This window comes from Balaenoptera acutorostrata, chromosome 11, assembly GCF_949987535.1.
Source record: "Balaenoptera acutorostrata chromosome 11, mBalAcu1.1, whole genome shotgun sequence".
Lineage (NCBI taxonomy): Eukaryota > Metazoa > Chordata > Mammalia > Artiodactyla > Balaenopteridae > Balaenoptera > Balaenoptera acutorostrata.
Genome location: NC_080074.1, coordinates 100,459,421 through 100,486,782, shown reverse-complemented (window position 1 = coordinate 100,486,782; position 27,362 = coordinate 100,459,421). Strand labels below are relative to the sequence as shown.

The window sequence follows — 27,362 nt, the reverse complement described above, 5'->3', positions numbered from 1 at the left end:
AGAGAGAGAGCCAGGACGCCGGGCTCCAGAGCGAAGGAGAAGAAGCCGCTGCCAGTCCCCCACCTCAGCCGCCCAGGTTGGGGGGCTGCTCAGGTCTGCTGTATGGACTAGGGTGGGCGGCAGGCTCCTTTCAGTCTCTGCCTGCTGCCTGCTCTTGTCCCTCCCCTCCTTGGAGAGCCCCTGCATCCCTCCCCCAAGGGGGAATAAGCGGGCTTGAGGCTCCCGGGGAGAGCGATCGGGGCCCTGCCCTGCCCGCGCCACACCATGCCCCTCCTGCTCTTGCTCCTCTCGCTCGGCTCCCTGCTCCCCTCCAGCTCCTGCAACAAAGGTGAGTGAGGCGGGGGGCGGGGGCACTGAAGGAGGGGTCTCAGGCAGGGCGGGGGGGGGGGTGTCGGGGTGGGCAGGAGCCCTTAAGGCTCCCTGGCACATGACAGGTGGTTCTTCAGACCATCCCCCTTCCCATCTGTTTTCTCAGACCTGCCCTCTTCTCTTCCCCCTCGCATCCGCCTTCCCACGTCCTCCTCTCTGGTCCATCTCTACCCATGTGCTTCTCTTGCTCCCATTTGGTCCCCATTCCCATCCTGGGATCTCTCTCTCCCCCTCCCCCAATCTCTCCCTCCTGGAGCTATCTCAGGTCTCGGAAGGACTTGCCCCTGAGGGGCGATACACGTCTCTGGGCGGGTCTCCGTTTCCACCGGGGTGTGCCGGGGCTGAGGGTGTGTGGTACATCCATCTGGTTCCTCTCCATCCCATCCTGGGGAGAAACTGTTCCCTGCAGCTCAGCAATTCGGAGCACGTATGTTTTGGCGTGTTCCTCTGCATCCATAACCTTCCGTCTGCATACAGCTGGGCTGAGGGTTACCAGAGCTGCCCTCTCTGCAGACAGCAGATAAATTCAGCTGGGTGAGGCCGTCTGAGGGACCAGGGGGGAGGGAGGGGGTGGGGGCCGAGGGCTCAGGTAGGTGGAGATGGGCAGGGAAGGGCAGAGGTGTGGGAGTGCTAAATGAGTGGTGAGAGGGGAAGGGAGAAGGAGAAGGGAGATGAGGTGTGGGAGGAGATGAGAAGGGGGTGGACCAGGGTCAAGGTGGAGGCCAACAAAAAAAAAAAAGAGAGAGAGAGGAATGAAAGGGAAATCAGGAAGAACAGGTGAGGAGAGGGGGAGGGGGCGAGTCCAGGAGGGAAGAGACAGGGAGCCCAGGAGTCAGTGAGAGGAGATGGACACAAGGAGAGAGTCGGGGGCCAAGAGGAAGGCAGCAGAAGGGCAGGGTGGGGCGTGAGCTGTGCGCAGCCCCTCCATCCTCGGCTCAATCTCTGACCTCAGCCGGCTCTGAGCCTCCTGCCACTTCCTGTACTGCCTTCTGGACACCATCTTGTGGCTGTCTCCTCCGCCACTAGAGAAGGGGTTTATGGCGGGTCCTCGGCGAGGAAGGGGCCGGCATTCAGATACCAGAAGGCTTTGGGGGGTGTCACTGGAAGAAAGAATGGAAATCAGGATTTCTTGCTCACCATGACATACTGGGGATGAATTTCCTTTTGGAGACTCAGTTTCCCTCTGATGACGTGTCTTCCTCTGCCCAGGTCTCGCTGATGGGCCATCGTGGATGTGCTTTGGGAGCTTAGGTGTCGGCTTGATGGGATTCAATAGAGCAGGCAGTGGAGGTTGGCGTTGGTGAGGGGAAGGGAGCCCCTCACCAGGCTGGTGGGAGATTGGTCCTGGGGAGGAGACGTGATTGAGTTGAGTCTGGTAGCAGATGGGGCGATCTGGAGGCTGAGTGAGTCCCACATCCATCGTGGGTTGGCTGGTGGCTGAAGGGAAGAGGGGTGGGGTAGGCGAGAATTAGGACTCAGCCATGAGTCTGTATAAGAGCGGGGTTCAGGGAGTGTGGGGCTTGGTGGCCTTCTGGGGGACGTAGGACCGTGTTGGTTATGACTGTGTTCTCTGGGTGTGAGGGTGGGAAGCAAGGAGAGGATTTGTCGTGTTTCTAGGCCAGTTCGATAATCCCTGAGGATGTCGGCTCTGCTGGGCCCAGTCGTTCGGCATTGATTCCTCTGCTCCATCCCTGCCCCTCTCTGTCCTCCTCCCTCTGTCCTATATATTTTCCCTTCTCTCTTTTCTCCTCTTCCCTCTCCTCTGGGAGAATGGCCTTAGGATGGGGCTTGGCCGGGAGAAGAAGGGATCAGGATTGAAATGGGGTGGTGGTGGTGGAGATTATAAACAATCAGGATCTCAGGAAGCTTCTAGTCTGCTTTTCCTAATCTCAACTCTGCCCTTAATCTCTCTCTTCCCTTTTCCAGGGCCTTCTGATGGCCCACCACTGCTCCCTGAAGGCCCAGGGTCCACACTCTAGCTCTTGAAATCCCTAAAGAAAGTCTCCACCTTCTGACCAGGTTTCCCAGGGGACATGGCAGTCCGCCTCCCCCCAGGGCAGGCTGTGGCCATGGAAACTGTCTCTCCCGTGACCTCCCGCAGACCCTCTGCCTCCTTTCATGGCTGACCTCTTGTCCTCAGTCCTTTCTCCTGCAGGTGCTTCTGCAGGGGCTGGATAGGGTGGTGATGCTGGAGTGTGTTGTCTGGAGGCGGAGGGCCGGCTCACAGGAGCTTCCTCTCCTCTCCCTGGGGGGGCAGCCAACAAGCACAAGCCGTGGATCGAGGCGGAATACCAGGGCATCGTCATGGAGAACGACAACACGGTTCTGCTGAACCCACCACTCTTTGCTTTGGACAAGGATGCCCCCCTGCGCTATGCAGGTCAGTGGGGTTGGGGCAGAGGAGGGCGGGTGGGATAGAGAGAAGTGGGCGGGAGGGCAGGGGCAAGGGAGGAGAGGGGAGGTCCTGGGAGGGAGAGCAGTGAGGACGTGGGGGAAGAGGGAGAAGTAGACTCCAGGAGGAAACGGGCCATGGTGAAGAACAGTGGTAAAATAAAGGGGGCCAGAGAGGAGGACGTGGGCAGGTGGGGGTCAACACAGTCAGATTTTGCCAGATTTCAGACCTGGGGGCTCTGAGAGGTTGCCGCTCGGGGAAGCTGGGGTTGGAGCTGAATGTCTGATAATTAATGCTTTTCCATGTGCAGGAGAAGGGACAGGGGTTTGGAAGGAGAGGTGAAGTGGGAGGCTGAGGGGGGTTGGCGAGTGTGGGAAGGAGACCCTGGAGGTGGTGCGGGAGCTGCGTCCTTCCCTTCCCCACTGGCCAGGTGAGATCTGTGGCTTCCGGCTCCATGGGTCTGGGGTGCCCTTTGAGGCCGTGATCCTGGACAAGGCGACAGGAGAAGGGCTGATCCGGGCTAAGGAACCCGTAGACTGCGAGGCCCAGAAGGAGCACACCTTCACCATCCAGGCCTACGACTGCGGCGAGGGCCCCGACGGGGCCAACACCAAGAAGTCCCACAAGTGAGGACGCTCCTGCCCTCTGCCCTCTGCTGCAGGCCCCCCCCTCCTCCCGGGCCCCCCACCATCCTCTGTCCTCGCCGTCACTGACTATCGACCCCCTCCCCGCTCTGTTCCTGGGGTTTAGGGACGGGTCCTTGTCCTCCAGGAGCCTTCAGCCAAGGGGACAGAAGCCTGTGGTAGAACTCAGTGGGATCTAATCTTGGCTCTGCCTCTTATGACCTTGGGCAACTTCTTAGCCTTTTCGGATTTGCTTTTCCTTGTCTGTAAAATGCGGTGATGATGATGCCTACTTCTTCAGGTTACTGTGAAGATGAAAGGAGATGGTTTGTATAAAAAGCAGGCACTGCAGTGCCTGACACTGAAAGGGCTCAGTACACGGAGTCAGGATGCTGAGAGAACGAGGAAGAGGATGGTACATTTAGCACACACCCAGATTCCTTCCAACTGTCCAGCCGTCTGCAGTGTGTGCCACACTCACACACACACAACATGCACACGCACAGCAGTGGGTGAGGGTGGGCAGGAGATGGCTACGGCAGGAAGAAGGCTGGGGCCCAGGGCTCCGACGTCTGTTCCCAGCTCACTTCTCCTTTGAGAATGGGAGGAAGATGGGCAGTCAGGACTCCTGGGCCACTACGAGGCGCTAGAGATAAATCATTCCTTGTGATGACTCAGTTCCCATTTGGAGACAGGACCCTTGCCTCTGGGCCCTGGGTGCCAGGATCTGGGCTGGGGGCAGGGCTCAGCATGAAGGGCTTAGCCCCCTCCCCAACCTCTGCTTGCCCGGCGGGGCCTGGGCGGGGGAGGGGGCACGGCTGGCTTGCTCACTGCACATGTCAGATGACTTGTGACTCTGGTACAAATGCCAGTTCCCTGAATATGGTTGCTTTTAATTTGGTTTTTATTCTGCATCTTCCTTTTTTTCTTTAAGAAGGTTTATTTATTTATTTTTTTATCTTTGGCTGCGTTGGGTCTTCGTTGCTGCGCGGGCTTTCTCTAACTGCAGCGAGCAGGGGCTACTCTTGGTTGTGGTGCGATGGCTTCTCATCGCGGTGGCTTCTCTTCTTGCGGAACATGGGATCTAGGCGCGTGGGCTTCAGTAGTTGTGGCTCGCGGGCTCTAGAGCGCAGGCTCAATAGTTGTGGCACATGGGCTTAGTTGCTCCGCGGCATGTGGGATCTTCCCGGACCAGGGCTTGAACCTGTGTCCCCTGCATTGGCAGGCGGATTCTTAACCACTGCACCACCAAGGAAGTCCCTGCATCTTCCTTGATTATCCCACTGTATTTGACTCTCAGGAAGGAACAATCTGCTGGACACAGAATCCTCTGCCTCACGTGGCTGTCCCCAACCTATAGCATACTGTACAGAAGTCATCAAAATCGGCCGCTGGTATCCCCTGGGGTCGTTCCTCACCCCGTACATCAGTCACCCTTTCCCCGGTGGTTCCTGTCCCTTGCTGTGCCTGGTGCCCTGGTTGGGGGGATGAGCGTGCCCACTGCCCCAGGCTCCAGGACCTGCTGGTCCCGCCTGCTCTGCTTCCCTGCCTGGACTCCTACTTGTGGCTGACTCTTCCTCGTCCTCCTCCCGCTCTGGCACCTGCAGGGCCACCGTGCACGTGCGGGTCAATGACGTGAATGAGTTTGCCCCAGTGTTTGTGGAGCGGCTGTACCGCGCGGCCGTGACCGAGGGGAAGCTGTACGACCGCATCCTGCGGGTGGAGGCCATCGATGGCGACTGCTCCCCCCAGTACAGCCAGATCTGCTACTACGAGATCCTCACGCCCAACACCCCCTTCCTCATCGACAACGACGGTGAGCCCCCGCCACCCGAGCTGCTCAGCCCTGGGCGCCCGCGTCCCTCAGGACATCTCGGGGCTGTGCCCTCCACTTCTGCCCCTCACATCCTCATTCCTCACCCTCCTTCCCGGATGTGGAGCCTCCTTCCCTAGATTCCTTCCTCCCAGCTTCCCGCTGTCTAATTCACCTGCTGCCCTGTTAGCTCACAAGTCCTCCCTGGCCTCCCCAGACTTTCTCTAGTGCTCCTGACCCCCTCCATCCCCCACCCCCACCCCAGGGAACATTGAGAACACGGAGAAGCTGCAGTACAGTGGCGAGAAGCTCTACAAGTTTACGGTGACGGCTTATGACTGCGGGAAGAAGCGGGCGGTGGATGACGCAGAGGTGGAGATCCAGGTGAAGCCCACCTGTAAACCCAGCTGGCAAGGTGAGGAGCTCCGCTTGGGACCTGTCTTGTAACCCATCTTTCACCTTGGTCTCCCTTTGCATCCCTTCTGACAACCACAGGGGCTAGGCTAGGAGTCAGGGGAGGGATATGTGGGGCAGGCTTGTAGCTGCCTACCCTGGCTGGCTATTTTCGTAGGAGCCCGAGACTGTCCGTGGATGTGGCCAGAGCAGAATGGATAGGAGGGGCTGCCTCACCCATCTCCCTCTCCACTGCCAGCTCCCTCTCACCCCTGCAGGCTGGAACAAAAGGATTGAATATGCACCAGGCGCTGGGAGCTTGGCTTTGTTCCCTGGTATCCGCCTGGAGACCTGCGATGAACCTCTCTGGAACATTCAGGCCACCATAGAGCTGCAGACCAACCATGTGGCCAAGGGCTGTGACCGTGACAACTACTCAGAGAGGGCACTGCGGAAACTCTGTGGTGGGTGTGCCCCCCTTGGCTTCCCGGGCCTGTCCCCTGTGCCCCCTACTCCCAGCCTCTGCTTGAGCCTCCTCTGCCTCTTTCTTAATCATCTGTCTTGGGAATTCCCTGGCGGGCCAGTGGATAGGACTCTGCGCTCGCATTGCAGAGGGAGCAGGTTCAATCCCTGATCGGGGAGCTAAGATCCTGCAAGCCGCGCGTTATGGCCAAAAACAGAAATAATGAATCTGTCTTACATCTTCCTTTGCCCATCCATAGATGTATATATCCGCCGGCATGTGGTTATCTCTTGTGGTCCAAAGAGCACATAAATATGTGGTTGGCAGAGATGCATAATTGTGGCCCAAGAAAGGCACCAGATACATTATGGGACAATGGCAGGGAGAGATGAAGAGTTGGAGTTGAGGTCACTAGAGAGCTATTCCTAGCCATTCCTTTCTCATCTCTGAAAGGCCAGAAGAGGCGGTGAAAGTAGCTGTAGGAAATCTTTTCTTGTCCCTCTCTCCCTGCCTGCATCCTGTTCCCCATCTGCTGCCTCTCTGCTCTGACACCTGTGCCTTCTGGGGCTCCGGCAGGCGCGGCCCCTGGGGAGGTGGATCTGCTGCCCATGCCCGGCCCCAATGCCAACTGGACGGCGGGCCTCTCGGTGCACTACAGCCAGGACAGCAGCCTTATCTACTGGTTCAACGGCACCCAAGCTGTGCAGGTGCCACTGGGTGGCACCGCTGGGCTGGGCTCTGGGCCCCAGGACAGCCTCAGTGACCATTTTACCCTGTCCTTCTGGATGAAGCACGGTATAACTCCCAACAAGGGCAAGAAGGAAGAGGAAACCATCGTGTGTAACACTGTCCCAAATGGTGAGCGTTCCTTAGGGCACCCGTCTGAGTGTGGAGAGACTGGCTTCTTGTCCTGCCTCTGTCGCTGTCCAGCCTGTGACTGTGGACGGGTCACTCCTCTCTCTTCATCTGTAAGATAGCAGTGCTAGGTTTCGTATTCCTGTGATTTACTACCAACATGACAGGCTGAGACCCCACTGCTCTCAGAGTGATGGAACCGCTCCCCGCCCTTCTCATTTGCAGCTGCCTGCATCCACCGTGTAGTAGACTGCCCCCCAAACCTGCTCCCCTTAAAGCCCCCGTCGCCGTGGAAGAGCCTGAGTAATGCTGTGCCCCATTCTTCCTCTTCCACCACCCCATCCTCCTCCTTTAAGGGCTAGTGGACTCCAGCCCCCAGGACCCCTCTTCCCTCTATGGCAGTAGCACAGCCCTCTTGGGGGGCTCAGCCTTGACCTGCTCTTACATTTCTGCCTCTTCTCGGAGCTCATCTCTCTTGACCTGAAAAGGAGTGTTGCCCATGAAGTTTGTATTAACCAAAAGACCAGTAAAGATCTGGGTGGGGGCAGGCTGGCCAGTGTCCCCCCTCAGCCAGTCAGAGTGACCAAGAGAAGCCCGATGCTGGACTCTGTGTGTGTGTGTGTGAGAGAGAGAGAGAGAGAGAGAGAACCTGAAGGGATGAAGAGAATCGGGCATCCCCTCCCTCCCGGTGCTTTGAAGCTGTTCTTGCCCACGCTTTGTGCTTGACCTCTGTCCCCATCCTCTGCCCTCAGAGGACGGCTTCTCTCACTACTCGCTGACCGTCCACGGCTGCAGAATTGCCTTCCTCTACTGGCCTCTGCTGGAGAGTGCCCGGCCAGTCAAGTTCCTCTGGAAGCTGGAGCAGGTGAGGCCAGAGCCAGGCTCCTGGGAAAGCTGGGTGGGTGTAACTTGCTTTCAGGGGAGGAGGTCCTAGGGCAGGGGTGGGCATTTTCCGGGTTGCCCTGTGTCCCTTCTTTCAATCTCCACTTTCAGTTCCTGACTATTTTTACACCCCCCTGCCCCCCGCCCTGGCTCCGTTTTCTTGTTCTCTGTTTCCAAGGCTTGTCTCTTGCAGAAAGCACTCCTGGATTAAAAGGAAGTAGGGAACAAATTACTACGAACACCAAACTCGACCAACCATCTTTCCCCTCTTGTTTTCTTTCATCTGTTTCTTATCTAGAACCTTACCAGTGCAGATCCCTGACTCTCAAGCAGTTAGCATGTTGTAATTGAGGAAATAAGTAATCTGAGGTACATAGATTAGGTTTGAGTCCCGCTAGGGGAACTTCCTAGCCATGAATATTGGTAAATACGTTTACAACTCAGTTTTTTTTTAATCTATGAGTTGAGGATAATAAGAATTCTATATCCCAGGGTTGTTGTAGGATTAAATGATGTAATAGACCTTTATAGACTAAAAAGCAGTATATATATGTGTGTGTGTGTTTGTATATTTATATATCCATGCACATATATATATACACACATATATATGTTTATAAATTCTCAGTATTTTCATGGTTATGAGGGATAAATAAAAATGGGCAGAAAAGAAAAATCTCTTGAGCCAACAGTTGCAGCCTCTTCTTTATTCATTCTCCAAGCTGACCACAAGGACTGTGGGGATGAATTGGGTTTCCATCTCCTTCTGTTTTTCTCGTAAGCCCCGGTGGAGTGGCTGAGTAAGCAAGTGGCTGAAAAAAGGCAGGAAGTGGAAGAGAGAGAAAGGGGAACAAAAGCCCACAAACTGGATAATTGAGGGCTGTCTACAAAAGCTTCTGCTTTCTGTGGCACTCATTTTTTATTTTTTAATTTATTTTTTATCTTTTTTAACATCTTTATTGGAGTATAATTGCTTTACAATGGTGTGTTAGTTTCTGCTTTATAACAAAGTGAATCAGCTATACCTATACATATATTCCCATAGCTCCTCCCTCTTGCGTCTCCCTCCCACCCTCCCTATCCCACCCCTCTAGGTGGTCACAGAGCACCGAGCTGATCTCCCTGTGCTATGTGACTGCTTCCCACTATCTATTTTACATCTGGTAGTGTATATATGTCCATGCCACTCTCTCACTTTGTCCCAGCTTCCCCTTCCCCTTCCCCGTGTCCTCAAGTCTCTTCTCTATGGCTGCATCTTTATTCCTATCCTGTTGTGGCACTCTTTTAAAGAGATATTCTGCCATTTGCTTCTTCTGGATCTTTCCCCCACGTTGCTAATACTGGTAACATTCCTCTTTCTATTTTTCTTTAATTTACCCTTATTTATTCAACAAAGATTTAGTAAATACCAACTCCCTGCCATTCTGCTAGGTTCTGGGTATACAATGGGGTCTAAGATGGAACAAAATCTCTGCCTTCATGGAGCCTACACTTTAGTTGGGGAGATAGATTTTTAAAAAGTAAGCAGACATAGACACGTGATAAATTGTGATAAATGCTGTGAAAGAAGAAGCAAGGGACTGAGGTAGAGAATAGGAGGCAAGGAGAAGGGAACTCATTTTAGATTGGATGTTCAGGGAAGGCCTGATGGAAGTGAAATGTAAGCTCATCCTAAGGATGAGACAGAGCTGTGAGGAGAGAGAGTTCCAGGCAGAGGGAAGAGCAGATGCAAAGGCCCTGAGGCAGGAAAGGGATCAGCAGGTTGCAAGCATGGAGAGAGGACCAGGGAGTTAGAGCACAGTGGACGAGGGCAGAGACTGGGTTTGAGGTTGGAGAGCTGGATAGTGATCAGATGTATGGTGGACTTTGTTGGTTGGGGTCATTTGGATTTTGTCCTATGAGAAGTCTTTTGAAGGGTTTACAGCAGGGACGTGACCTGATCAGATTTACATTGTAAGAAGATCCCTTTGTATATGTATACATATAACTGATTCACTTTGCTGTACACCTGAAACTAACACAACATTGTAAATCAACTACAGTCCAATTAAGAAAAAAATCTTAAATTTTGAAGGTGCTGCTCCACCAAATTTGGGATGTATTTCTCAAATTAACTATAAATTTTTGGGACTTCCCTGGTGGCGTGGTGGTTAAAGAATCCGCCTGCCAATGCAGGGGACATGGGTTCGATCCCCGGTCCAGGAAGATCCCACATGCCGCAGAGCAATTAAGCCAGTGTGCCACAACTACTGAGCCTGTGCTCTAGTTGGCCCGCGAGCCACACCTACTGAGTCCGCGAGCTGCAACTATTGAAGCCCACGCGCCTAGAGCCGGTGCTCCTCAACAAGAGAAGCCACCGCAATAAGCCCGCGCACTGCAACAAAGAGTAGCCCCCGCTCGCCACAACTAGAGAAAGCCCGCACGCAGCAACAAAGACCCAACGCAGCCAAAAAAAAAAAAATTTATTTTTTGTTGCAAAAATAGGAAGGATTTTTCTAATTTTGCTTCAGAAAAGATTTGGTTACAAGTAATTTATTTAATTTGCAATTAGCTATGATTTTCCAACAGTTGTCATTTATATTTGGGAACATTTGTGAAGTGAGGAGAATCCAATCTTTTCAAATGTAATGAGTTGTTAATAAATACTAAGTTTGACAACATTAAATTCAGTCGAGATTTAAAGATTAAAAAAAAAGAAGAAGATCCCTTTGGCAACTATGGGAGGAAGGTACCGGAGACACCTAAGAGTGTAAGTACTCAGACGAGACTGTTGCAACAGAGAGAGACTGGGGACTTACATGATTGGGTGGCAACGGAGATGGAGAAAACGGCACAGAAACCCACAGCTTTTGGTTCTGTTTGGACTCTGTATGGACAGCACCTGCTGATGGACCGTGTCGTACTCCTCTTAGGAATGTTGATGCTTTTAAAGCAGAAGTGGAATTTTAGGTACGAGGTTGGAGCCTGATAGATTCCGGGCAAGGATATTATTCCTTGAGCTGGGTGGGCAGCAATTCACTAGTAGGACCTGTTGATAGGACACGGTCTATGAGGGACTGTCCCCTGCCTCCCAGGAGGTGGGGCAGTGCCTTGCGTTCGTTCCTTGGGGATGATGTGACTGATAGGTTCCTGCCCTTCCCCACCCCCTAGGTCTGCGACGATGAGTGGCACCACTATGCTTTGAACCTTGAGTTCCCCACGGTCACACTCTATGCCGATGGCATCTCTTTCGACCCTGCCCTCATCCACGACAATGGTCTCATCCACCCGCCCCGAAGGGAGACTGCGCTCATGATTGGGGCCTGCTGGACTGGTAAGGCCCGCTGAGCTTCTCCACGGAGGCGCTAATGGTTGGGGCCTCCCGTGGCTGATGGAGGAGGAAGGGCAGCCTGACCTCGTGAGCTCTTAGCCCTGCAGTTGGGCAGGGAGGCTGGGAAGGAGACCACAGCCCCTCAGGTCTCCTTCCTGTTGGACTGGTCATCACCTCTGACTCGGAGGAATTTCCCGCTCAGGCACCACCAGCACCTTTCTTTCTGTAACTTCAGTCACTTCCCGCTTCGTTCCATCCCAGTGATGATGATTCCACAGCCCGTTCCCCTGCTGGAGGACGGTAACCCTGCAGAGGGTCAGCAACCTTCTAACTTTTAAGCTGTTTCTTTCATCTTTTCCTTCTGGGAGGGTGTGTGTGTGTGTGTGTGTGTGTGTGTGTGTGTGTGTGGTGTGTTTGTGTGTGTGTGGTGTGTGGTGTATTTGCATATGTGGTGTGTGTATATATGTGGTGTATGTGGTTTGTGTGTATAGAGTATCTATGTATGTGTGTGTGTGTGTGTTGTACCAGAGCCCTTGTGTTTCCTCAGCAGCATATTTGGCGTTTGTCTATAACAGAGGCCTGAGCTAATCTCAGACATGACAAAAGAAGGGTTGGGATTCAGCAGAGAGGTTCAAGTCCTACACGGGCAGGGGCAACGCCTGGAAGACCTCCCCGTCCTCTCTGTCAATCTGGCCACACATCCCTGAGCTCACTGGCACTTTTTCTCCCCCAGAGGAGAAGAACAAAGAGAAGGAAAAGGGAGGCGACAACAGTACGGACGCAACAGCAGGTACTTGGGTGTGAGATCTGGAGGCCGGAGAGCTAGCATCTCAGCTTAGCGCTCCGGCTCCCGCGTCCGCGCGGTCCTACCCGGCCTCACCGTTCACGGCCTCGCCCACCACCAGGGGGCAGAGCCTCCAAGCACCGCAGCCAGGCGGGCTCCCGGGAGAGGGCGGCCAGATGGAGCCGGGCTGGGCGCCGGTGTCCTTTCCTGCCCACGGAGTGAAGTCGAGGGTCCTCGTGCTGGCTTTCCGCGTGGCAGAGCGCAGAGCGCAGGGGGCAGGAGGCAGCCACGCGGCCGGGAGAGCTGGGCATCCCTGAAGCTCACGCGCATCCTTCCCGGTGCTCCCCGCATGCACCGTGAAGACCCCCTCGCGCACTCTCCTCGTTTTCTGCCTTGAGTCTCCTCTTTCCTCCCTTTGGTCCTGCTTTCCTTCTCTTTTTGCCTCTGCCGGGAGCTTTTCTCACTTCTGTGGCTTCTATTTTTCGCCCTCCGTCTCCGCCCACCCCCAGTTTTATTCTGTCTTCTCGCTCTGCCTTGTCCCATCTTCCCTTAGCCTCCCTTGCCGCTCATCAATCTTTTCTTCTTTTAGCTTCCACCTGGCTCCTTCCCGTCTTCTTTCTCCAGCCTGCTGCGCTTTCTCTCAGCCCCCTCTCCTTGTGCCTCCCCCCGTACTCCCCCTCGCCTCCTCTCACCTCTGGTCCGCCCCTGTGTTCCTGCCCTAGGAGACCCCTTGCCGATCCACCACTACTTCCACGGCTACCTGGCTGGTTTCAGCGTGCGCTCAGGTCGCCTGGAGAGCCGTGAGGTCATCGAGTGTCTCTATGCATGTCGGGAGGGGCTGGACTATAGGGATTTCGAGAGCCTGGGCAAAGGCATGAAGGTATCGCCCCTTCCTCTGGCCCCCTCCCTCCAGGCATGCCCCCTGACCCCGCCCTTCCCCACCCCCACCTCTGCTCCCTTCCTCTCGAGCCTCTGGTTGTGCTCTCAGCCCTGTCTGTGTCTGGGGCCCAGGTCCACGTGAACCCCTCGCAGTCCCTGCTCACCCTGGAGGGGGATGATGTGGAGACCTTCAACCATGCCCTGCAGCATGTGGCTTACATGAACACTCTGCGCTTTGCCACGCCCGGCGTCAGGCCCCTGCGCCTCACCACTGCCGTCAAGTGAGTGCTGGGTGGGCGGGCAAGTCACAGAACAGAGCCAGTGTCAGAACTCCTTGGCCTTAAGCACCGCCGAAGGCTAGGCGCACCTCCCTCGTTTTAGGGATGAAAAACTGACCTGCCCAATTGACACAGCAATGCTGGAAGAAGAGCCTGGACCAGACTCAGATTTTCCAGTAAAGGGTTCATGACTCTTCCCACTGAAGCACACCTCCAGGATTTGGGGGCTTTAATCTCTGTGTCTCTGTGCTGATATGTAAAGTGGCACAGAAGAGGGTACTGGATTGGGAGCCAGGAGACCTGACACTAATTCTGACTCAGTACTAATTCTCTGGATGACCTTGGGCAAAGACCTCTAGTTGCTTGATTCATCAAGCTCTTGCAAGATCAAACAGGGTGATCTAAGTCTGGTGATTGGCAGCCTATGGCCCCAGGATCAAATCTGGCCTGCTGCTCATTTGCATATTGTTTATGGAAATGAGCTGCTTTCACCCTATGATGGCAGGGCTGAGTAGTTGGGACAGAGACTGGTACAAAAAGTCGAAAATATTTACTGTCTGGCCCTTCATGGAAAAAGTTTGCTGACTTCTGAGTTCTAAGTGAAGGATTCTGAACTCATTAAATGAAAAATTGTGCATTACTTCAAGGTTTAAGTATATTAGGTATTTAAAAGTACAGATTGATTGAGAGGTCATGAAAGCATAAGATTTATGGACACAAAGTCTTTTACTTACTAGCTTTTTAAAAATAAATTTATTTATTTAATTTATTTATTTTTGGCTGCATTGGGTCTTCGTTGCTGTGCGTGGGCTTTCTCTAGTTGTGGCGAGCGGAGGCTACTCTTCGTTGCGGTGCGCGGGCTTCTCATTGCAGTAGCTTCTCTTGTTGCGGAGCACGGGCTCTAGGCGTGCGGGCTTCAGTAGTTGTGGCACGTGGGCTTCAGTAGTTGTGGCACGCGGGCTCAGTAGATGTAGCTCGCGGGCTCTAGAGAGCACAGGCTCAGTAGTTGTGGCACACGGGCTTAGTTCCGCGGCATGTGGGATCTTCCCAGACCAGGGCTCGAACCGGTGTCCCCTGCATTGGCAGGCGGATTCTTAACCACTCCGCCACCAGGGAAACCCCTTACTAGCTTTTTAGCACTGAGAAAATGCCATAGAGCAGGGATAACAATAGAATCTAACTCATGGAAATGTTGTGAGGGTAAATGATAGAATCCAGATCAAATGCCCAGCAAAGTGCCTGTTCTGTCAACACTGGCTATTGTTATACAAAGGCATTTTCACCCCGTATTATGTGTATGGGGCAGTTTTTAGGAGCTACTGCCATCCAGTGGGTGGATCACATAATGTAGGGGTCAGGATTCCTGTGTTCCCTTCTCCCCTGCTCTGCCTCAGTTTCTCCAAAAGCCATCTGAAGAGAAACATCTCTGACTTGTCCCTATCCTGGCATGGGTGGGTTTGGAGAGGAGAGGGCTCTGAGCCCTGGACGGTGACCGGGCATGATCGTCAGGCCTCCCAGAGCTTCGGAAGGCAGGGGCAGGGCTTTGGGGAATTGGGCTGCTGGTCCATGGTGTGGTCCTGGTGGGGAGCTGAAGGCCACGGCAGATGAGGTCACGTGGGTGCAGATCTGCGCGGAGGATGCGCCCCACCGTGTTCTCGTCAGAACTCCAGCTGTTAGAGGGCTCTCACCCAGCTACGAAGGTACGAAGGGCTTCATCCCTCAGGGGCCAAGGAATGGCCTCATCCCCTTCGTAGGCTCAGGAGGCACGTCAGAGGGAGGGCTCTGTCTTCTGGCTTAGGGTGGCGCTCTGCATGGGGCAACCCCCCAAGCGGGGAGTTGACACCCTCTTTGTTGACTGGCTTATCTGAATTCCTCCAACCTCTTTCCTGCCCAGGGAAGAGGCTTATCCAAGGACTGGGAACCTGACGTTGGTCCTTCAGTAGAGGGAAGGGGCCGTTTTCCTTTATGAGGTTAAGAAGGAGAGAAGTCTCATTTCTCCATTTTAGGGCTACCATGTGGTTAGTGCTACCCTAACACTTCCTTGAGGTTGAAGGAGAAAATATAGAGGGGTGTGTGTGTGTGTGTGTGTGTGTGTGTGTGTGAGGAACAGGGAGAGACAGATACCCAGCAGCACCTTCCTTCCTGTGATGCATATCCTTGCCCTGGTCCATGTGGCTTCCCTAGGTTCCAGTGTTCAGTGCTTGGACCTCTGTCCATTTAAAGCCAGATTTATGCAGCCATTCAGTCAATGCAGGTTTCCCCTGAGTTTTTAATTTTTTTAAATTTTTTTTAATCTCTTGGATTCTTGGAAAGCTCGTCTGGCTACCACATCTTTTTCTCTAGCTTTGTTCTCTTTCCCTAGCTCTTGAATTTCTTCCTGCTTGTTGTAACCTCTATCTAGAAGTTGTGCCAGCACCTCAGATAAACGAGCTAAAGCTTAATAATGAACTTCAATGCCTGAACTAGCCCCTCCCCCTGAATTCTCTGCTTCTGTAATGGCGTCTCTGTCCTTGCAGTTACCCCGGCTTGCAGCTTCTGAATCGCCTTTGATTCCTCCGTCTTTATCCTCCACACCCCATCGGTTACCAGGTCACCTAGATCCTGCTCTGCGCCCATGTCTGGCATCTGTCTCCTCTTCTTCCACGTCTGCTGTTATGACTCCAGCAGCTCTCATTACCTCTCATCTGGCCTATTGCTCTAGCCTTCTAACTAGTGGACTATCTCTAGTATTCTAACTTCAGTTCGGTTTCTACCCAGAGGCTAGGTTAGTGATCTGAAATGAGAATGTCCATCCTCACACTTCCCTGCTGAAGAAGACATCCATGGTTCCCTCCTGCCCACTGCACAAAAATTGCACTCAAAGCCCATGACCGTCTGGCCCAGCGTTTCCTGCCTCATGTTCTCTACTCCCCTTCGTGTGTTCCTCACCATCCGCTCTAGGGTCAACTTTCTGCCCTCCTCCAAAGGCTAGCTCACTTACTACTTCTCGTCATTATTCCTACCCTCCCTTGCCAAATGCCCCACTCCCGTCCTAGCCAGAAACAACCTCTCCCACTCTGAACTCTCGTGGGTTTGTGTTTGTTCCATTCATGTGCTGGTGACCATGTTGGCTCTTGTTTTAAGGTTTGCGTGCCAATTCTAATCTCTTGACCAGTTCATTAGTGTCCTTCGGGTCTGGACCAGCCCCCTAGTACCTTTTGGGTCCCCTTTGGATCGCCCATCACAGTGGGAGTGTCTGTTGGAGTCTGTGCTTCCAGAGTTAGCTGGGGTTGTTTTCCAAGAGGCTTTGATCCGGGTCTCGCTGGACGACTGTGCAGACGGTCTCAGGCCCTGCTCCTTGTGGCACAGGAGCTCAGCAAACTGTGGGTTTGGTACCTTCAGGGGCTCTGCGTTCATGGTATCCGCTGAGGTTACAAACCTTCTCCCTCTGGCTACAGTAGTCAAGCTGGGCCTGCTCGGTAATACGTGTGATAGTCCTCTCAACAAAATCATTTCTGCTAGCCCAGGTGTATGGACCACAGGCCCTGCTCTGGAATTACCACCTCCCCTGTGAAGACTGCTTGTTCAAGGGGGACTTCCTTTTTTTTTTGGCCCTGCTGTGCACCTTGCAGGATCTTAGTTCCTTGACCAGGGATTGAACCTGGGTCCAGGGCAGTGAAAGCGCCACGTCCTAACCACTGGACCACCAGGGACTTCCAAGGGGGCACTTGTTTACAAATAAATTTGACTAATGCAAACCCACATGGTGGCTGTGGTTTAGTGGAAGAATCGTGGACTTGGAATGAGAAGAATGGGTTCAAGCCTGGCCTGGGACACATATTTCTTATGTGGCCAAGATGCTTGACCCGAGAGCTTTGGTTTCTTATCCCTATTGCAACAGCAGCCAAAGAAGGTTAAATGAAAGAATGTGGACAAAATGCTTCACAAAGCAGCAAGCACTCTGAGAATTATTGATTGGCTGGAGGCAATCCTGGGAGCGTGTTCCCGAGCGGCCGTCCTATTGTTGGTCTGGGCTGGCTCAATCCTCTAGGGAGGGTTTGTCTGGTACCAGGATCAGTGAGGCTTCATGGGATGGTGGGTGCAGGTCCAAGATGGTCAGATTAGCTCACCTACTGAAATGTGTTTCTCTGATACTGGGCGGGATGAATTGAAGACACTCCAAGCAGGAGGACACCTTTTTTTTTTTTTTTAATTCATGTATAGTTGGTTTACAGTGTTGTTGTAATTTCTGCTGTACAGCATGATTCAGTTATACATATATATATGTTCTTTTTTAATATTCTTTTCCATTATGATTTATCATAGGACATTGAATATAGTTCCCTGTGCTATACAGTAGGACCTTGTTGTTTATCCATTCAATGTATAAAAGCTTACATCTGCTAACCCCAGCCTCCCACTCCATCCCTCCCCCAACCCCCTCCCCCTTGGCAACCACCAGTCTGTGCTCTACGTCCATGATTCTGTTTCATAGATAGGTTCGTGTCGTATTTTAGATTCCACATATAAGTGATAGCATATGGTATTTGTCTTTCTCTTTCTGACTTATTTCACTTAGTAGGATAATCTCTGGTTGCATCCATGTTGCTGCAAATGGCATTATTTCGTTCTTGGCTGAGAATTATATTTGAATTATAGTTTTGAGGGCATCCTTTGATATGCTCCCCATGCCCACCCCACTTTTGTTGTTGAATATTTTTTGACACGTATCTACCAGATATTGTACTGAACACACTTTTTTTTTTTTAACATCTTGGGTGAAGAACTATGTATGTATATATATTTCTGTAAGTTCAGTTTGTAAAATACTGTTTGATAGATGTCCCATGGTCTTGGGGTAGGGCATTGGTGATGTCATCATCCCCATAGGTCAGGGTTGCCTGACCTTCTGCCCCTGGCCCTTCCCTGCAGTGGTATCCTCCTTGGAAAGGGTATCTCCCCCTGCAGCTTTGCTATGGGGGTGATGGTCGTGCAGAGACACTATCCCCCTTTCCTCCCCTTTCCCTCCCTGACACGGGGTGCTCTCTGTAGAGGTGAAGGCCCAGAGTGGTGGTCAGAATATAGATTATAAGGGAGGGGGTGATGGGGTCACAGGCTGCCTCTCTCCCTCTTCTCATATAGGTGCTTCAGCGAAGAATCCTGTGTCTCCATCCCCGAAGTGGAGGGCTACGTGGTGGTGCTCCAGCCTGACGCCCCTCAGATCCTGCTGAGTGGCACTGCTCATTTTGCCCTCCCAGCTGTGGACTTCGAGGGACCCGAGGGGGTCCCTTTGTTCCCTGATCTTCAAATCACTTGCTCCATTTCTCACCAGGTGGAGGCCAAAAAGGATGAGAGTTGGCAGGGCACAGGTAAGGATGACCTCAAGGAGTGATAGTGTCCAGAGAAGGGGTCCGTGTCTGGAACCAGAGTGAAGGAAAAAATCTGGGGCTGGACATGAGAGCGACGTCATCCCTCATTCACTTTTCTAGAACCCCTGACTGTTAGGAACGAGAGCCAGCGGGAGACCCCCGGGTGGCAGAAGGTTGGTGGGTAGTGGCGTTTTTTTTTTTTTTTAAATTTTATTTTATTTATTTTTGACTGTGTTGGGTCTTCGTTTCTGTGCGAGGGCTTTCTCTAGTTGCGGCGAGCGGAGGCCACTCTTCATCGCGGTGCGCGGGCCTCTCACTGTCGCGGCCTCTCTTGTTGCGGAGCACAGGCTCCAGACGCGCAGGCTCAGCAATTGTGGCTCACGGGCCTAGTTGCTCCGCGGCATGTGGGATCTTCCCAGACCAGGGCTCGAACCCGTGTCCCCTGCATTGGCAGGCAGATTCTCAACCACTGCGCCACCAGGGAAGCCCGGTAGTGGCGTTTTTGATGATGATGCTGGCAGCTCTCAGGGGGTGACCCCGGAAGGGGAGGAAGCGTGGCCATGAGGTGGGCCCTTCAGCTCTGACCCAGATCCTGACTGCCTCCTGTCCAGTGACAGACACACGCATGTCGGATGAGATCGTGCACAACCTGGATGGCTGTGAGATTTCTCTGGTGGGGGATGACCTGGACCCCGAGCGGGAAAGCCTGCTCTTGGACATGGCGTCCTTGCAGCAGCGAGGCTTGGAGCTCACCAACACGTCTGCCTACCTCACCATTGCCGGTCAGTGGGGCCCGAGAACCTGTCCTCTTTCCTTGGGTGCGCCCCTCCCCATGGTCAAGTCTCTGGGAAACTCAGAGGGTCCTCCTTCCAGGCTCAGGGATGTGGCCAAGTGCCCCCTTGCACCTTCCCTGCCTGGAATGTCCTCTGGCTTCCAGATTGTCCCTAGAGGTGGCTGGGGTTTAGGCTCCTGGTGGTTCTTTCCCAGCTTCTCTCTCCAGCCCAGCTCACCTCCACTTTGGTCTCCACTCTTCTTTGGCTCAGTCTCTGCGTAGCTTTCTTTTTTTTTTTAATTTATTTAATTATTTTTGGCTGCATTGGGTCTTCGTTGTTGCTGTGTGCAGGCTTTCTCTAGTTGTGGTGAGCGGGGGCTACTCTTCGTTGCGGTGCACGGGCTTCTCATTGTGGTGGCTTCTCTTGTTGTGGAGCACGGGCTCTAGGCGCGCGGGCTTCAGTAGTTGTGGCACACAGGCTCAGTAGTTGTGGCTCACTGGCTTAGTTGCTCCGCGGCACATGGGATCTTCCCGGACCAGGGCTCGAACCCGTGTCCCTTGCATTGGCAGGCGGATTCTTAACCACTATGCCACCAGGGAAGTCCTCTGAGTAGCTTTCTAATCCTCTAGCCATTTGGTACTCGCCCTCTTCTCTGTCTTGCGTCTCACTAATCTCATGGACACAGCATAGCTTTAAGTCAAGTGTTCATCTCTTAACGTCTGGTGGTAATGATTTTTGGGTAGCTTCCCAGGGAAGCGTCCTCCTCTCTGAAGCACCCTCCATCAGGGAGAATAGGAGAAGATGAGGCGGTCAGTTCCTTCCTGTTTCCGTTCCCTTCCAGAGCCTCACTGAGAACTTCTGTGTTATCCTCTCTGCGTTTCCCCCCTGCTGCCACCTCCCCCTGTCCTGCAGGGTGTTCCTATTTCCTTCTCTCCATCCCTCCTCCCGGCTCTCAGAGGAGGGCGGAGGCAGAGATGGAGCCTCGGTTACTCTATCCCAGTCAGTCGGAGCTGGTGGGGAGGCAGGGGAGCGTCTCTCCGTCTGAGAACTCGGGTCGCACCCCTGCTGAGGGGTGGCAGCTGGTGGGAGTCTGGGAGAGAGACTCCAGCCCTCTTCGCTGGCTCCTGCCCTGAGCTGCCTCCTGGTCGCCAGGGGTGGAGGGCATCACTGTGTATGAAGAGATCCTGAGGCTGGCTCGTTACCGGCTGCGACGCGGGGCTGCCCTCTATGCCAGGAAGTTCCGGCTTTCCTGCTCAGAAATGAATGGGCGTTACTCCAGCAATGAATTCGTCGTGGAGGTACCCAGAGTCCCCTTCCTTCCACAGCCAACCCCGCTGGCAAGGAACAGGGGTGGGGTGGACTGAACCCGCTGGTGCGTGGGGATGGAAATTGCAGCCCGGGGGACGCCTGGCCCCGGCGGTGGGTGGAGAAGAACGGGAAGCTGGGGGGCAGGGGGGGAAGAGCTGGGACCTCGGGGGGTGGGGTGGAGGAGGGGCGGGGAGAAGCGAGCGTGCCCACTGAGCCCGCCCTCGCCCCAGGTCAGCGTCCTGCACAGCGTGAACCGGGTCACTCACCCCAGCCACATGCTCAGCTCTCAGCAGTTCCTGCACCGAGGTCACCAGCCCCCGCCTGAGATGGCTGGACACAGTCTGGCCAGCTCCCACCGGAACTCCAGTACGTAAGGCTGCGTGGGTCCAGCCGGCCGGTGGGTGGAGGGAGTGGGTGGGCACGAGCATCCTTCCCTCCACCACTGGGCCTTGGGGGCGGGGTGGGGGGAGGAAGGGGGTGGAGCCATGGATTCTGTTCCCTGTGGAATTTGACTTAGTTGACAGCTGTGATCCAATCCCTTTATCCCCCAGATCATTCACTTTGCCTAGTGGAGAGTACGAGCCTTGGGTCATCACAGGGGTACTCATGCCTGGGATCATGGTCAGTGTGGGTTTAGCCTTTGTTGTTCCTGCTGCCCTCCCCCAACAATATCAAGTTAGCCCTGGACCTAGGGATCCTCAATAGTGAAGCTATCAAGTATGTATTAAGCACCCACTGTGTACTAGCACTGTTCACAATACAATTAAGAATACAAAATTTATAGGATAGATACTGTTCCTATCCTCAAGGAGAAAGTTGGTGCTATTGCATGTGTAATTATGTGCTATCTATAAAGTCATAAGACTGTTTCTAAAACAAAATATGCAAACACTCCACGTATTACATCCAGCTGGAGTGCTGCCCTTCAAAGCAATCTCATTCCCTGGCCATGATTGTTTACTAGTGATGCAATTTTTAATTCACAATTTAAGAGTTACTTAATTATAGAAAAAGTAGAAACTATAAGTATAAAGAAGAAAAGTCAGCCATAATTCCACCACAATTGACCATTGTTAATATGGTGTTATTATGTGCCAGCTTTTGTCTGTGCCTGTTTTTTTTCTTCTTTTAACAAACTTGGGATCAAACTATTTTGTAACCTAATATTTACACCTAATATTATAAAATGAGTCTTCTCCCACATTGTTAAAAACTGCAATGATTCTGATGTTGCTGGAAGTGATTTTTGGAATCCCTTTTTAGAATTGCTTTCAAAGTCAATTTATGAGATGCATTTATTTTTGTTCCTTTTGGGACACACCTTGTTTTTGGCCCAGTTCAGTATTACCCAACTTCAGCATCCACTTTTGTCAGAGTTGGCTCTGAATAGCATTCTGTGTTTGTAAACATAAAACCAACTCTCAAAGGGCAGAGATTTGTCACTTTTTAAAAAAGTCAAAAGACGTATCGCAGGTTCCGAAGGCAGTTCCCTAAAGAGTTCCAAAAATGCTTTCTTGGAAGGTCATGGTCACTGAACCCTACCCTGAAAGGACAGCTCGCACATCAACCATGTAATTGGAAGAATAATGAACACATCGGTGTTCCAGGCACCCTGCCTGTGGGCTTTATACCTATTAACCCAGTGAATCATTACAGACAACAGATGGAATAGGTACTAGAATTATCCCCTCTAAAGGCAAGGAAATGGAGGCCCAGAGAGGTTAAGTACCTTATCCAAGGTCACACAGCTAAAATATCGTGGAGCCAGGATTCGAATCCAGGCAGCAGGATTCCAGAGCCCGTGCTCTAACCATCACTCTCTATACCCTGTCCATTTATGTTTGATGCTTTAAAAAAAAAGTCTCGTTACTTTATAGTTGCACCTAATTTGGGGGAGCTCCTTAGGGCTTCCCAGTATGTCTTTGACCGAGGCTAGCTCCCTGGTACCCCCGGAATTCAGTCTGTTTTCCTCTCCTTGGTCAGTGGCCACCACTGCACTGTCTCTTTTGTTTCCTTTTCCCTGGGACTGGCTCCCTTCATTCTTGCTCTCTCTGAAAACAACTGCAGATGCCTTTTTAAGTGTTCTTCCTGTGATTCCTACAGCAAAGCAGATGGAAATCGGTGTGAGGAGGGAGTATAAGGCGTAACCAAGTTGCGAAGGTTCTAGGAAGTTTCACACAATCTTTAGAGATGTGTGAGTGAACTAAACCTGTTTTTGTTAAATAAACTTTGGGGGCCATAACTCCCTAACTCTTCCTCCAGTTCTTTCCTTGGGAATCATCCCACTCAGCCTCTTCGGGGTTGGATACTAGGTTCTGCCACTCAGATTAGGCTCAAGGCGCATCCAGGTTGGCATTGCTGCTGGGCTCGGTAAGACTCTCATCCTTGTTTTCTCTGCTTGCTCTGAGATCCCAGCTGAGAGGGGCAGCCTGCTTTTGCCTTTTTCCCTGATTTTGGCCTGAGTAGGATACGGAGTTCATAGTTCACCTGAGGGCCTTGGTGATTGACATCTCCTGAGCTTATCAGGAGAGCCATTTCATCAAACCTGTTCTTTGTGCCCTTCCTGACTCTTCAAGGTGTTCTCTCCCTTTCCCCTCCCTCCCAGCCCCAAGAGTGGAGTTACAGGATTGTGGTTTTGCAATTTCAAATTACTCTGACCATGCAAAAGAGTAAGAGATAGAATTCCCTCCAACGAGACAGGGGCTTCATTTCTCTGAAGCTCCTAAGTGCACGAGGAAAGAGAGATCAGTGTGAACCAGGACAGTCAGCCAGGGAAGGTCTGGTGGCGCATTCAGACCTTGAGCTTGGACCTTGAATGGTAGAAGTGTAGATGGACGTGAGGGAGAATGAGAGTTTGAGAACTGAGGGTGGGTGGGTGGTATGGGGGAGTTGTGTTTAGGGAGAATGAGGCTGTCTGACAAGGGTAAGATGAGCGATGAAGACAACATTTATCCAGTCTTCCCAAACGTTGATGCATGTCACAATCGCCTGGGGAGCAGTAAAAACGCTTGGTGCCTAGGCCATACCCAAACCAGTTCAATCAGAAGGTCTGGGGTCGGGAGCCAGGCATCAGGGGTTTTTAAAGATCCGCAAGTGATTCCAACGTGCAGCCAAGTTTGGAACCATTTCCTGGTTTGTTACCTACATGTATCTGAGACTTTGCGGAAAGACCTGCAGTGCAATAGGATACAAATGGAAAATGAAATTGGAAGTGAGGAGGAAAGGACAATGAGGAAAGAAGACGATGAAGCCAAGGAATAAGTCAGTTCATAAAATACCTGCCGTGAGATGCTGCGACGTTGCTAGAATGGCCAGAATTTGGACTCTGAGCTTCCTTGTAGCTGAAGCAGAAGGAAAGCTGAGCGGTTAGGAAAGTCCTATGATGGGAGCAACCAGTGCTTCAGGAGAAGCCCGGGGACCCAGAGCAGATGGACGTTTCTCTCTAGGCTCTTCAGAAAGGGGGCTCGATGTGGGGGTGTGGACAGGGCTTCGACCCGGTCTCACAATCACACGGAACCAGGAGTTTCACACGGGCCACTGGCTAAAACTAAAACACCCCTTCGTGTTGTCCTTGGAGGTCATTCAAGGCCAGAATCAACTGCTTGGGTCTAATGTAGAAAGAAAGGTTGATGGTACTTCCTAAACTCTTGATTTTTGTCTGTAGCTAATTTAAAGATTCTCCCATCTCCCTGGCCTCCTGGCTGATTAGAAACTAATTAACCATACTTGTCTGCCTGCAGATAGAGGGTCTGCATTTTGTCTTTCTTGTGGTCATTTCTTATTCCTGGCAGTCAACTTGTCACTTCCTTCACCAGGCCAGGGGCTCAGAGGAACAAATGCTTTTGATTAAGGCACAAAACAGAAGCTTTGGCTTGTCTTCATCGTGCCCCTAGAGCAAGTTCACCTGCTATGGCCTCCACTCTGGGGAGGGGTTTCTACTCCTTCTAGAGCCTGGGCTTAGCCACAGGGGCATTCTGCTGGTGGGGTCACTGCCCTCGGATCTTGCCCACCGACACGGAGACCCGGGAGGGGCTGTTGCCTGCAGAGGAGCAGAAAGGGCAACTCTGCCTCCCCCGTCTCCTCCCCCATCCCCAGGCAGTTGAGAAATCCTCACCCAGCCAGGCCTGTCTCTGCCCAGAGCCGGTGCCCGGGAGCCCACCTGGCCTGCTCAGCAGAGTCAGCTCTCGTTGGGCCCAGGTGGGCTATGGGTCGGGTCAGGCTGGGGCCCGGCTTGGCAGAGCGCCGTCAGGGCGGCCTCAGGGAGGTGTGAGGCTAGTATGGCTGCTCAGGGGCTGCTCCCACACCTGGCAGCTCTGGAGCGCGTGGCAGCGTGTGTGTGCTGCCGGAGGATGGGTGTGCCACCGGGGTGGGCAGCTCCTGTGCTGTGTGCTTCCCTGCGCTCTGCTCTGTCTTGCAACATGTGAGTCTCAGAGGCTGGGGGTAAATTCGTGTGCGTGTGTGCATGTGTGTGTGTGTGAGACGCATGCATTAATAGTCCCTCAGTAACAAGACTGCCCAGGGTCCCGTGAGGCTGTGGGCCTCACGCAGCCTCTGCGGTCAGTGAGCTGCTGTGCCTACACGGCAGGCAGGGGTGCGCACCCACGTGCCGTGCAGTGGCCCAGCTGCCCCTGGCGGCCGTGCGTGTGTGTGTGTGTGTACAGGAGGTGGGCAAGGCAGTGCTCAAGGCTGTTGGCTCTGTGGCCCTCAGGGCCCAGGTCTGTGGCGTTTACACCTTCCTGCAGGGGGTCTCCTGGTCTGCCCAGCTGGCGGGGAGCTGGGTGGCCCTGCACGTGTGGCTCTCCTGTGCCTTGGTGGAGACCCTCAGGCGCGTCCCTTCGATGCTGCCGTGCGAGCAGGTCTCCAGATGGCTGGTGTGGGCAGTTGTGCAGGCCGGCAGAGGCCCGGCGCAGGTGCGGGGCACGGGGAGCCCGGTCCAGCTGGGCACCCACACGCTCTTCCCGGGCGCCTACCTGCGCCTGCACGTCTGCTTTGCTGCCATCAGCTCTAAGGTCCGAGTGAGGGTCCACGCGCCCTTCTGCGTCTCACTGCCCTTCAGAGTCCACGCCCCCCTGAGCCCGGGCTTCCAAGTGAGGCTGCGGGCCCAGAGGCTTGACAGGGCCGAGGGGGAGGTGGGTGTACCCCGAGGGGAGCAGAGGCCCCAGGGGTCCAGGAGGCTCGAGCCCACAGGGAGATGGGAGGCGTCACTGAGCGGGGTGAGCTCTGTCCAGGTGGGTGCGTGAAGGGGCTGCTCGCTGTGCCCTGGACCTGTCCGCAGCTTGGGTGCCCGCTCCTCCTCTTACGATGCAGGAGACCATTCTCTCCTCTTGCACTGTCAAGCCTGTGTGGCCGCCTCTCTCCTTTCCCCGCTGGGCTCTGGGCACCTCCTTCCTGGACTGCGTGGTCCCTGGGGAAGGCACAGGCAGAAGGACCCGGCAGGGTCCAGGCCTTGCCCTCTGTGCGCTGAGAACAGGGCTGCCTGGGGCAGCGTTGGGCTGGGAGCCCTTCTCCTCCGCCGCCCTTGTCTCCTTTGCAGATCTCCCTCCCTCGGGCTCTCTGTCCCTCCCGTCTCTGCCCTTCCCCGGGCGGAGCTCTACTTTTCCTCCGGCTTCTGCGGGGCAGACCCCTCTTCTGGGCCATCACGGACCCTGCCTTCTGCTCGGGGACCCCCTCTGCCCAGGCCCCCGACTCTCCCCCCGAGCGGAGTCGGCTCAGGTGCGCCTGGCTCTCCCCGCAGTGGTCCCGAGCGCGGCGACCCTCATCATCGTGGTGTGCGTGGGCTTCCTGGTGCTCATGGTCGTCCTGGGCCTCGTGCGCATCCACTCGCTGCACCGCCGCGTCTCGGGGGCCGGCGGGCCCCCGGGGGCCTCCAGTGACCCCAAGGATCCCGACCTCTTCTGGGATGACTCAGCTCTCACCATTATCGTGAACCCCATGGAGGTGAGCAGGCGGGGGGGGGGTGTCGGCAGAGTCGGGGCGCAGCTGGGGCGCACTCCCAGCATGCGGACTCCCGCTGAGCTCCGCCTCTCCCTGCCTTCCCCAGTCCTACCAGAGCCGGCAGGCCTCCATGGCGGGCGCTGCGGGCAGCCAGCAGGAGGACGAGGACAGCAGCGACTCCGAGGCAGCCGACTCGCCCAGCAGCGACGAGAGACGCATCATCGAGACCCCCCCTCACCGCTACTAAGGCCTCCACCCCTCCCCAGGCAGAGAGAGGATTCCTCCCTGGTGAGACTGACACCCCCCCAAAGAGAGAGGAGGACATGCTGAGAGAAGAGACACCCAGAGGGAGCAGCTCTTGGAAGAGTCATCCTTTAATCTCAGAACCCCGTGGCCCTACGAGCCCGCCCCCTCCCCCTGTCCCCCAGCCCACCCCGCTCCGAGCCTCTGGGCTCCTCCTCCCCCGGGGTGGGAGACTTTGGCTGGCGGCCGGCCCCTTCGCTCACCCCTGTCCGTCTCTCCCCATGCCGGCCACGCGCTGTATGGGTTGTAGGGGGGACTGAAGGAAACCCTGTACCCTGTCCACGGAGCCCCCCACCAGACCCCCAGCTGGGCCTTCCCTGCTTCTCTTATGAGCCCGCCTCTCTCCATTTCCTTCTGGGGATCACTGCTTCTCCTCCCTGCCCCCTTCCCTCCTCTCCTTGCCTGAGGTCCTCCAGCCCCTGCCCTTCCTACAGGACCCGGCTGTGGCTGGGTTGTAGGGGCCCCGGGTGTATTATATATAATGTATATTTTTTCATGTCGTCGTGAGCGCAGCCCCTGTGTTCCGTGTGCAGCTCACAGCCTCGTGTGCGTGTGGCATCGTCACGTCTTGGGGTTAGGGTAGGGATGGGTGTGCTGAGGAAGGGGACACACCCTAGGGTTTTCAAATAAAACAACCAGAAAAAAGCTCGGTGAG

General features: G+C 54.0%; 1 protein-coding gene across 1 annotated transcript; it reads left to right on the top strand.

Moving 5' to 3' along the window:
* Positions 1-29: 29 nt before the first annotated feature.
* Positions 30-27,362, top strand: CLSTN3 (calsyntenin 3). The gene is made up of 18 exons (XM_057557331.1): positions 30-328; positions 2,627-2,749; positions 3,192-3,387; positions 4,992-5,200; positions 5,463-5,612; positions 5,869-6,054; positions 6,630-6,911; positions 7,661-7,773; positions 10,941-11,103; positions 11,834-11,890; positions 12,607-12,764; positions 12,896-13,044; positions 18,163-18,389; positions 19,001-19,171; positions 20,315-20,460; positions 20,701-20,836; positions 26,205-26,407; positions 26,511-27,362. Exons 1-18 carry the CDS (start codon positions 265-267, stop codon positions 26,649-26,651), a joined length of 2,874 nt encoding a protein of 957 aa, XP_057413314.1. The 5' UTR covers positions 30-264; the 3' UTR covers positions 26,652-27,362.